At 41.2% G+C, this 11,781-nt stretch overlaps 1 protein-coding gene across 1 annotated transcript; it reads right to left on the bottom strand.

Moving 5' to 3' along the window:
- Positions 1–7,666: 7,666 nt before the first annotated feature.
- Positions 7,667–11,321, bottom strand: LOC134956693 (uncharacterized). The gene is made up of 5 exons (XM_063938701.1): positions 10,823–11,321; positions 10,323–10,430; positions 9,197–9,733; positions 8,543–9,115; positions 7,667–7,901 (listed from the first exon to the last, which is right to left on the bottom strand). The coding sequence occupies exons 1-5, from the start codon at positions 11,313–11,315 to the stop codon at positions 7,876–7,878; spliced, it is 1,737 nt and encodes a 578-aa protein (XP_063794771.1). The 5' UTR covers positions 11,316–11,321; the 3' UTR covers positions 7,667–7,875.
- Positions 11,322–11,781: the final 460 nt, after the last annotated feature.

The raw sequence follows: 11,781 nt of genomic DNA, 5'->3' as shown, positions 1-11,781 counted from the left end.
GCCCTTCAACCCCTCACAGCGTCCCTTCAAATGCCAGGCCCGACTATCACCCTGCAGTCACATACCTGAAGGCATGGGCACCCCCAGTCTCAGCTCTGCACCCCTTCTCCTAGCTGACCCCCTGCCCGCTAATTCCAGGCGGACAGACCCAGGCGCGCGTCGTCATGCCGTCTATGCAGACAGGTCTTTTTTAAGACGTTCCCCGTCTAAACCTCAACCCCTACCCGCTACTTCCAGCCGTGGCACTACAGCTCCCAGCCTGCCCTTCAACCCCTCACAGCGTCCCTTCAAATGCCAGGCCCGACTATCACCCTGCAGTCACATACCTGAAGGCATGGGCACCCCCAGTCTCAGCTCTGCACCCCTTCTCCTAGCTGACCCCCTGCCCGCTAATTCCAGGCGGACAGACCCAGGCGCGCGTCGTCATGCCGTCTATGCAGACAGGTCTTTTTTAAGACGTTCCCCGTCTAAACCTCAACCCCTACCCGCTACTTCCAGCCGTGGCACTACAGCTCCCAGCCTGCCCTTCAACCCCTCACAGCGTCCCTTCAAATGCCAGGCCCGACTATCACCCTGCAGTCACATACCTGAAGGCATGGGCACCCCCAGTCTCAGCTCTGCACCCCTTCTCCTAGCTGACCCCCTGCCCGCTAATTCCAGGCGGACAGACCCAGGCGCGCGTCGTCATGCCGTCTATGCAGACAGGTCTTTTTTAAGACGTTCCCCGTCTAAACCTCAACCCCTACCCGCTACTTCCAGCCGTGGCACTACAGCTCCCAGCCTGCCCTTCAACCCCTCACAGCGTCCCTTCAAATGCCAGGCCCGACTATCACCCTGCAGTCACATACCTGAAGGCATGGGCACCCCCAGTCTCAGCTCTGCACCCCTTCTCCTAGCTGACCCCCTGCCCGCTAATTCCAGGCGGACAGACCCAGGCGCGCGTCGTCATGCCGTCTATGCAGACAGGTCTTTTTTAAGACGTTCCCCGTCTAAACCTCAACCCCTACCCGCTACTTCCAGCCGTGGCACTACAGCTCCCAGCCTGCCCTTCAACCCCTCACAGCGTCCCTTCAAATGCCAGGCCCGACTATCACCCTGCAGTCACATACCTGAAGGCATGGGCACCCCCAGTCTCAGCTCTGCACCCCTTCTCCTAGCTGACCCCCTGCCCGCTAATTCCAGGCGGACAGACCCAGGCGCGCGTCGTCATGCCGTCTATGCAGACAGGTCTTTTTTAAGACGTTCCCCGTCTAAACCTCAACCCCTACCCGCTACTTCCAGCCGTGGCACTACAGCTCCCAGCCTGCCCTTCAACCCCTCACAGCGTCCCTTCAAATGCCAGGCCCGACTATCACCCTGCAGTCACATACCTGAAGGCATGGGCACCCCCAGTCTCAGCTCTGCACCCCTTCTCCTAGCTGACCCCCTGCCCGCTAATTCCAGGCGGACAGACCCAGGCGCGCGTCGTCATGCCGTCTATGCAGACAGGTCTTTTTTAAGACGTTCCCCGTCTAAACCTCAACCCCTACCCGCTACTTCCAGCCGTGGCACTACAGCTCCCAGCCTGCCCTTCAACCCCTCACAGCGTCCCTTCAAATGCCAGGCCCGACTATCACCCTGCAGTCACATACCTGAAGGCATGGGCACCCCCAGTCTCAGCTCTGCACCCCTTCTCCTAGCTGACCCCCTGCCCGCTAATTCCAGGCGGACAGACCCAGGCGCGCGTCGTCATGCCGTCTATGCAGACAGGTCTTTTTTAAGACGTTCCCCGTCTAAACCTCAACCCCTACCCGCTACTTCAAGCCGTGGCACTACAGCTCCCAGCCTGCCCTTCAACCCCTCAGAGCTTCCCTTCAAATGCCAGGCCCGACTTTCACCCTGCAGTCACATACCTGAAGGCATGGGCACCCCCAGTCTCAGCTCTGCACCCCTTCTCCTAGCTGACCCCCTGCCCGCTAATTCCAGGCGGACAGACCCAGGCGCGCGTCGTCATGCCGTCTATGCAGACAGGTCTTTTTTAAGACGTTCCCCGTCTAAACCTCAACCCCTACCCGCTACTTCCAGCCGTGGCACTACAGCTCCCAGCCTGCCCTTCCACCCCTCACAGCGTCCCTTCAAATGCCAGGCTCGACTTTCACCCCTGCCACTCCTGCCTGCCCTCATCCCTTTTTGTTTCCCCCTAAGTATGTCTCAACCTAACTTTGAACATATTCCGCACAGAAATGTACCACAATATTCATTTTCCTAGTTCCATTTTTTTTTGTACTAATTATGAACAATGTCGTAATTCTCCCTCCTCCTCCTCCTCCTCGGCCACAAACACACTATACACTATCGATATATAATCTTCCTAGAATTCATTTCTTAAATCTCCCCACCGCCACACTGGCGTCAGTCTACAAATTTTCCTTTCCAAGTGAAATAATTCAATTAACTACCACAGTTACAAAAACTTTGTTAAAGCTATTATCTTGTCCAGGCTACACTTGTCTTCTCTCTAAACCCATGACTCATCAAACCACAGACAAGTCTGCTATTATCTCTGTGTCCTTTCAGCATACTATTCTCACAAATGATTTATGTCCTCTATCATATCTTCCCCCTATTACTTAGTTATATACCCCTTAAAACAACAATCTTATACCAGCAAAATATTCCCCAGAAAAATCTCAAACCCTTATGATACTCTAACCATGGTTACATACATCTAGTGGCAGTTAATGAATCCAACAGTTACATATAGGTTCAATCTTGTCATCCCTATTCTCAAAGTTATCCTCCACCCGAAATTACCAGCCCTTAGTCCACCGCCAGTATTAGCAGTACACCCTTATATTTCAAACTACTCCAATTCCACTCCTCTCCCCTTTTATTTCTTTATGTAGAATTTTTGGCACAATGTTAACACACTATAAAAAAAATAGTACTCTTGAAAGATGCATCCTGTTAATAGTGCTTACCTCGATGCCACAGCAACCCTTGGAACTGCAGGTTAATGATTGAACGTTATTCCATGGTATTGATCATGGCAATTCAAGACCCTACAGCCAGCTTTCAGACATCTAGCTTAATGGAATGGCACCCCCAGTCCCAGCTCTGCATACCATTTACACCGGGACACAGTAGCCGCAAATTCAAGCCTCCCAGACCTATGTTCGTCTCTTCCTCTCATCGATACATACTGTTCTTTTTTAAGACGTTCCCCGTCTAAACCTCAACCCCTACCCGCTACTTCAAGCCGTGGCACTACAGCTCCCAGCCTGCCCTTCAACCCCTCACAGCGTCCCTTCAAATGCCAGGCCCGACTTTCACCCTGCAGTCACATACCTGAAGGCATGGGCACCCCCAGTCTCAGCTCTGCACCCCTTCTCCTAGCTGACCCCCTGCCCGCTAATTCCAGGCGGACAGACCCAGGCGCGCGTCGTCATGCCGTCTATGCAGACAGGTCTTTTTTAAGACGTTCCCCGTCTAAACCTCAACCCCTACCCGCTACTTCCAGCCGTGGCACTACAGCTCCCAGCCTGCCCTTCCACCCCTCACAGCGTCCCTTCAAATGCCAGGCTCGACTTTCACCCCTGCCACTCCTGCCTGCCCTCATCCCTTTTTGTTTCCCCCTAAGTATGTCTCAACCTAACTTTGAACATATTCCGCACAGAAATGTACCACAATATTCATTTTCCTAGTTCCATTTTTTTTTGTACTAATTATGAACAATGTCGTAATTCTCCCTCCTCCTCCTCCTCCTCGGCCACAAACACACTATACACTATCGATATATAATCTTCCTAGAATTCATTTCTTAAATCTCCCCACCGCCACACTGGCGTCAGTCTACAAATTTTCCTTTCCAAGTGAAATAATTCAATTAACTACCACAGTTACAAAAACTTTGTTAAAGCTATTATCTTGTCCAGGCTACACTTGTCTTCTCTCTAAACCCATGACTCATCAAACCACAGACAAGTCTGCTATTATCTCTGTGTCCTTTCAGCATACTATTCTCACAAATGATTTATGTCCTCTATCATATCTTCCCCCTATTACTTAGTTATATACCCCTTAAAACAACAATCTTATACCAGCAAAATATTCCCCAGAAAAATCTCAAACCCTTATGATACTCTAACCATGGTTACATACATCTAGTGGCAGTTAATGAATCCAACAGTTACATATAGGTTCAATCTTGTCATCCCTATTCTCAAAGTTATCCTCCACCCGAAATTACCAGCCCTTAGTCCACCGCCAGTATTAGCAGTACACCCTTATTTTTCAAACTACTCCAATTCCACTCCTCTCCCCTTTTATTTCTTTATGTAGAATTTTTGGCACAATGTTAACACACTATAAAAAAAATAGTACTCTTGAAAGATGCATCCTGTTAATAGTGCTTACCTCGATGCCACAGCAACCCTTGGAACTGCAGGTTAATGATTGAACCTTATTCCATGGTATTGATCATGGCAATTCAAGACCCTACAGCCAGCTTGCAGACATCTAGCTTAATGGAATGGCACCCCCAGTCCCAGCTCTGCATCCCATTTACACCGGGACACAGTAGCCGCAAATTCAAGCCTCCCAGACCTAGGTTCGTCTCTTCCTCTCATCGATACATACCGTTCTTTTTTAAGACGGTCCCCGTCTACACCTCAACCCCCATCCTCTACTTGAAGGCGTGGCACTACAGCTCCCAGCCTGCCCTTCAACCCCTCACACCGTTCATTAAAATGCCATGCCCAACGTACACTCTGCAGTCACATACCTGAAGGCATGCCCACCCCCTGTCCCAGCTCAGCACCCCAACTCCTGCCTGACCCCCTACCCGCTAATTGTAGCCTCCCAGACCTAGGTGCGTCTCTTCATATCATCAATACATACAGGTTTACTTTAAGACGGTCCCCGTCTAAACCTCAACCCCTAACCGCTACTTCAAGCCGTGGCACTACAGCTCCCAGCCTGCCCTACAATCCTTCACAGCGTTCATGAAAATGGCAGTACCATAATGGATGTGCACCCACTTAACTTTCTGTGCACCCCAAAACCCTATTAAATCTCAACACGTTTGTTTCTGTAAATAGTATCATTTGAAGAACAGTGAAAACACACTATATTTCGTTTAGATTCAACAAACAAAAGAATTAATATAATTTAAATGTTAATATTATTAGCCCTTCCTATTTTTTTAAATACTACATTTTCATTGGTACAGTAAGCCAAACGTTATTATGAATAACTCCTCCTTCTTTCTAAGCACTAAATGATTGTGAAAACACAGTGCTATATATAGTTACATCCATTACTCGTATTCAAGTACTCTGTGGTTTATCCATATCCTACCGATTTTTCTTCAAGAATGGCCCAAGAAGCTTCTTTTCGTTTTGTTCCTTCCCGGAAAGGAATGCTACTGAACATCGATGGCTACCTTCTTGCAAAGAACAAGCAGCGCGGTGATGTTGTGTATTGGCACTGCACGGAGCGTCAGACGGGACCTTGCGCTTGCTTTGCTAAGACCACCATAGTGGCTGGACAGCATCAGCTGAACACTCATGGCGAACATAACCATGCCCCTAAACCAGAGAAAACTGATGTGGCTTTAGCTCAGGCAGCTATCAAACAACGTGCTCGGGATACCAATGATCCCCCATCTCTCATCATTCAATCTGTAACTGCAGATATGCCATCAACAAGTGCTCCCTGTATGCCCAACAGGGAATGTCTACGACAACTAGTAAAGAGAGCCAGGAGAGAAGATTGCCCTGCAGAACCGACCTCCCTGGATCAAATTGATATCCCACCACATTTGTCCCACATTGATGACATTCAATTTTTGGCAAAGGACACAACTTTCCATAATGAACGAATACTTTTATTTACTACTGAATTAAACTTAAGAAAACTTCATGAAGCAGCTTGTTGGGTTATGGATGGCACATTTAAAACTTGCCCAACCTTATTCCGTCAGATTTATTCCATTCATGCTATGATCGGAACCGATGAATTAACACAAAGATTTGTTCCACTTGTGTATGGATTGCTGAGTAGCAAGACCCAAGATTGCTACACTAGATTTCTTGAAGATCTACAGGATTATGCTTTACAATTTGACATTCAGTTTGCTCCACAGTTTATTTTAACTGATTTTGAAAACGCAGCAATACAAGCTGCAAAGGATGTATTTCCAGACAGCACACATAAGTGTTGTCTGTTTCACCTCGGACAAAACATTTGGAGAAAAATACAATCCTTTGGACTTTCAACACAATATGGACATGACCATTCATTTTGTTTGAAACTAAGGCATCTTCAAGCACTTGCATTTCTCCCACCAGACGAAATTCCTGCTGCCTTTGAAGAAGTAAAAAAAATAATGCCACCCAATGTGTCCCCTTTAATGAACTATTTCGAGGAGACTTACGTTTTGGGACGTTTTAGAACCAGTGGCAGAAGTCAGACCAGATCTCCCCCACTTTTCCCACCTCACATTTGGTCTGTCTATGATAATATGCTTGGTGGTATTCCAAGAACCCAAAACAAGTTGGAGGGCTGGCACAGAAGGTGGAACATAGTCCTTGCCGAAAAAAAACTTGGCCTCTACAAAGTAGTAATGGCATTTCACAAGGAGCAAAAGGTAACAAAGACCCTTCTTGAAAAAGTGTCTTTGAATATTCTCAAAACCCCCCCAAAGCGTGACCAAAAAAATCGGGAGGAAGCTCTCCAGAAATGCATATCTCAGCTTGGGAATGTGGATTTGGTTGAATTTCTCCGTTCCATTGCCTTCTATCTTAAATATGACTAAGTCCCTAGTCAATATAACTTTCCAATTTTTTATTCAAGTTTCAAGTTCATAACACTGTTAATTTTTTGTTTACTTTAAAGAGAAAAAAAAAAAGTGGTTATTGTTTTAGTATGAAAATCCTCTGGATCATACAATGACAGATTATAATATTATCAGGTAAGTTGCAAAGCAAATAAGTGATATGTAATAATTAACTTTTTCAAATATTAGCCATTTTAAAATTATTTATCTCTAAAATAATGTCACTTACGATACGTTATAATGTTAAATTTATTTTTTAGGTTTTTTTGGAAGAATACAGAAAGTAATGTTCAACAGGATCAAACAGGGAATACTATGAACAATCTTCAATCAATACTCCTAATTTATTGATATAATGCTTATTATTTCTAAACCTTATTTTTCTGAAACTAAATGCTATATCTCATATAAATGTTTGTTTGATTAAAATAAAATTAAAAATTTTAACGTGTTTTTTTTACTTTAACATCATATAAAATAACCACATCCTCCTCTTTGTAGAATAAGTTAATCACGCAATTTCTAGTTAATTATTGCGCGTGTATGTATTCACAATCTCCATGGTACATTCTGATAGTGTCTTTTGCCAAGTTAGTTGTTTCTATCAAATAGCCTAATACATGCTTATCTAAACCCCCAACCTATTTAATTCACTTGTAATATAAACTTTAATATTTACTCTGTTACATTAATCACTAATACATAGTACTAATTCCAAAATTTTTCGTAAAGACAGACTCGCACACACATATATATATATGTATATATATATATAAATATTAAAAGCACGTAAAAATTAAATAAATCATATTTTTATTATTGATATATTTATTTTTTCTGTTAAGGCAATTGTAACAACAGATATCACATATTTCGTTTACATTGCATAACTTTAATATAATTATTTAAATCATTTTGTCAAAAAACATTCAAATTAATTATAATTAATCTTTCAACCATCTTTATTAATGTGTTAACTGTCAAAATGTTAATTCAATGAAAATATAAAATCATTCTTGTATTTCTTTTTCTTTGTAGAGTATACCTCTATGTATTTTTCAACGGTTTAGGCTTCCAGATGTTCCTTAAAAAAGTAAAAAAAGGTAAAAGGTCAAACTTTAATGAAACTCGGACACCCACGTTCAGCACTATTCTATGTACCTGTATGTCTCCATGTCTGCGTATACACAGGCACTCAACCTAAAGCTACAAAGTTAATATCAAAACAGAACACCCTCCCAACCATATAATCAAACACTATTACGGGCCACAAATTTACCAGTTATTACTTTAAAGCTGTATGCAAGGCTATTGGCCCTCATTCTGAGTTGATTGCAGCAGCAAGAAAGTTAGCAATTGGGCAAAACCATGTGCACTGCAGGAGGGGTAGATATAACATGTGTAGAGAGAGTTAGATTTGGGTGGGGTGTGTTCAATCTGCAATCTAATTTGCAGTGTAAACCTAAAGCAGCCAGTATTTACCCTGCACAGAAACAAAATAACCCACCCAAATCTAACTCTCTCTGCACATGATATATCTGCTTCCCCTGCAGTGCACATGGTTTTGCACAATTGCTAACTTTCTTGCTGCTGCGATCAACTCAGAGTGAGGGCCATTGTAAATTTAATATTGGTCATCTGTATGTTTGTCTTGCTGTCCTTGATGTGATAATTGCTGCTCTTACACTACATACATCTCTTGCTGTGTTACTTGTTCTTCCCTACCTTGATTTAATTGATGCTCCTCTGTTGTTATTCCCTGATTCGGTAGTGCATATGTCCCAAAAGCTAAATGAGTTGATTGAAGGTGATATTGCCTTGCCATGTTGTCATCTGTAGTGTTTGTTGTTTGTGGTTCTGTATTTTGTCTTCTTTGTTGATGTTGTGTTTCAATGTTGGTTTCCCCACGTGTTTGTGTGCTTGTTCCCGATGTCTGTGGTATTGAGGTGGAAATTTCTCTTCCTTGATTGATCATGAGCTGAAGGAGGTTGGCTATCATCCTGGAGTTGGTAACAGAATCATACTGCCATACCACCATATGTTGTATACTCTGTTGAATTTGCTGTGACTGACAATTAAATATTTGCTGATTTTCATTCATATGGCTTAATAACGAGGTCATCGAAGAAAGTGCATTTCCTTGTGACTGCTGTGTGGTTGTTATTTCATCTAACCGTTGCTGCATTTTTGACAATGTCTGTTGCATGTTATCCAATTTGTTTTCTATTCTCTGTATATCTTCTTTCATTTGTTGCTCCATGCACCCCATTCTTTCACTGATGGTATCATGGTTTCCATCTGCATGTAAATAAAAAAAATATATATAATTCATTTTTTATATGTTAAAAATTAACAGTAGGAAGTTTTTAAAAATAATACCTGTCCCATGCAATGTTTCCGTGTTCTCTTGCTCTATTGTTGCGGTCGCCTGCAATGTTGGCAAAGTCTCATGCATTATTCCCTGTTGAACAGTTGGACTGATGTCCTGTGCTATATTGTCCTGTTCTGTTATCACTGTTACATGCCTTGAATCCTCCTGTACGTTTTTCCTAGTGTCATGGACCGTGTCCTCATGTTGTGTTGTCCCTTGCAAATGCTGTGATTCCTCCTCTGTTGTTTGCATTGTTTCATGCACTGTGTCTTGATTAAGTCTTATGACATTTTCTGGAAGGGTTTCCTGATGATATATTGCCTTTCTTTTAGGCAATGTGGCCTCCACAAAATTTGGTATGGGCTCATTCTCAATAGTCTCTTGCATTGTTGTTCCGTGCTCATGCACATTTTCTTCTGGAGCCGTTGTGCCTGTGACCTGCACAGTTGTCTCCTGCGTTGTGGTTCTTGCCTCCTTTTCAATGTTCTCCTCCAAAGTGTCCTGTTGTCTAAAGGACACTCTTCTACGTCGCTTGCTCATGGTATCTGTAACAAAAATTAAAATTACATTATCTTTATTAAAAACCATTCTTAAAACCATTAAGACCTTCAGGATTTTAGGTATCTAAGAGTATAACAAAACATTATGTATTCATTACATACCACACCCATTCAATCATAGTGGATTGCTGGATTGCTGCAGCTAATATGTCAGCAGTTGTGAAAAACAATGTGCATTGCAGTAGTAGTAGATTAAAAATAACATAGAATTGTATTTGTGTGTCATCATTTATGGACATATCAAAAACTGACTTCATTATAGTCAAATTGCAATTTATGCATATTATACATACCACACACAAATGTAATTCTTTTTACACATGTTATGTCCACTTCTCCCTGCTGTGCATATGATTTTTTACAATTTCTATAAATTTGGCTGCACCAACCATGTCTGAAATCAGTATAAATTTAAAAAAATATGAACTTTTTTACTTCAACTGTTTACACGTAATGATTTATATATATTGAGCAGCATATTTTTTGATTAAGGCCCAATTTTTTACATCTCTAATTTTTTTTAATTAAAAATACATATAATATATAACATAATAATTGGTTATTAATTTATTACCTTCGGGATCTGACAAAGCTGGTGAATGTTTCTTCTTGGATGAATCAGACTTTGTTGGAGTCGCCTTCTTATTTTTTGAAACTGTTTTGATGCTCTTCTGTTGTTTTTCTGCACATGTAAAATATAAATAGTACAAATGAGTGAACATATATATTTAGCAATATATATATATATATAGCAATATATATATATATATATATTGCATAGACAGGCTGCACTCTTGGCATTTGAAATAAAGACAGACAGGCAAGTCTATCTGTTTTTATTTCAAACGCAGGAAGTTCTTCCTGTCTCTGAAATATATATCATTGGACACAGCATCTTTGTTACCATTGTTAGGACACCGGCAATAAGATATGATTTAATGTACCTTTGTTCCTTGTGAGGTCTGTGGACTCTGTGCTTATATATATATATATATATATATATATATATATATATATATATATATATGTATTTCGCTTTTTAATTATTATATATACCAAAAATAATTTATTCACCTGTACTGCTAGGTGCTGCACTTTCTTCATGGTGTACCAGCCGAAAATAATCCTTACACTTTTTCTCCCATGTTTTCTGTAACTTATGTCCTGCTTGGATCTTATTGTTAGTTACCCTCCTGCAGTCTCTGAGTCTTTTTTTTATGCTGGACACTGTTCGCTCTGTATTCCCTGCACAAGACACATTTCTTGATATTTTCTCCCATGTTGTAATGTTGAAGCGGTTGTGTTCATCTCTATATTTTGACCCAAATAGTTGCATGTTAAATTTAATTACATCATCAATGAGAGTTTCAGTCTCATCATCTGTGAATTTAGGTGCCCTGGTGCTTGTTCCCTCCTCTGCCGATTCTTCTTCCTCCTGTGAATCTCTATTTACATGATGCTGCGTTCTTTTTTCAAGATCATCTTCGCTCTGTCTCCTTGGTTGGTTGGTATTTTCTTGTTCTTCAGTTAAAGATAGGGAACAATGTATTCTTTGCTCCTCCTCCATGTGTTATAACTGTAAATTACATTAAATATATTGATTTTTAATAATACTTAATCTAAAGATTAGCATTATAGTAAATACAATATTTATATTGTAATAATAATATTTTGTTTTCAATTACCCAATAGTAAAATTTAAAAATGAAAATCTGAAATTATATTGGTTTTATATATGTGAAGACATATTTCGATGTGTATTTTTACTTTATAAGATATAACATTATTTGTGTATATTTGTTGACCAATAATTTTTACGAATATATTGACACGGAAAATATTTTATATCTAAAAAATAGAGCATATAACAAAAATATTAAATATTTATGTTATAATCTTTATTACATCTTTAGATTTCAGAAAACAATAACACTATATTAATTAATAAACATGACAAACTTTCTATATATACAGGTTGAGTATCCCTTATCCAAAATGCTTGGGACCAGAAGTATTTTGGATATCGGATTTTT

The sequence above is a fragment of the Pseudophryne corroboree genome, chromosome 9 (assembly GCF_028390025.1).
Source record: "Pseudophryne corroboree isolate aPseCor3 chromosome 9, aPseCor3.hap2, whole genome shotgun sequence".
NCBI lineage: Eukaryota > Metazoa > Chordata > Amphibia > Anura > Myobatrachidae > Pseudophryne > Pseudophryne corroboree.
This window is presented reverse-complemented; position numbering and strand designations above follow the sequence as displayed.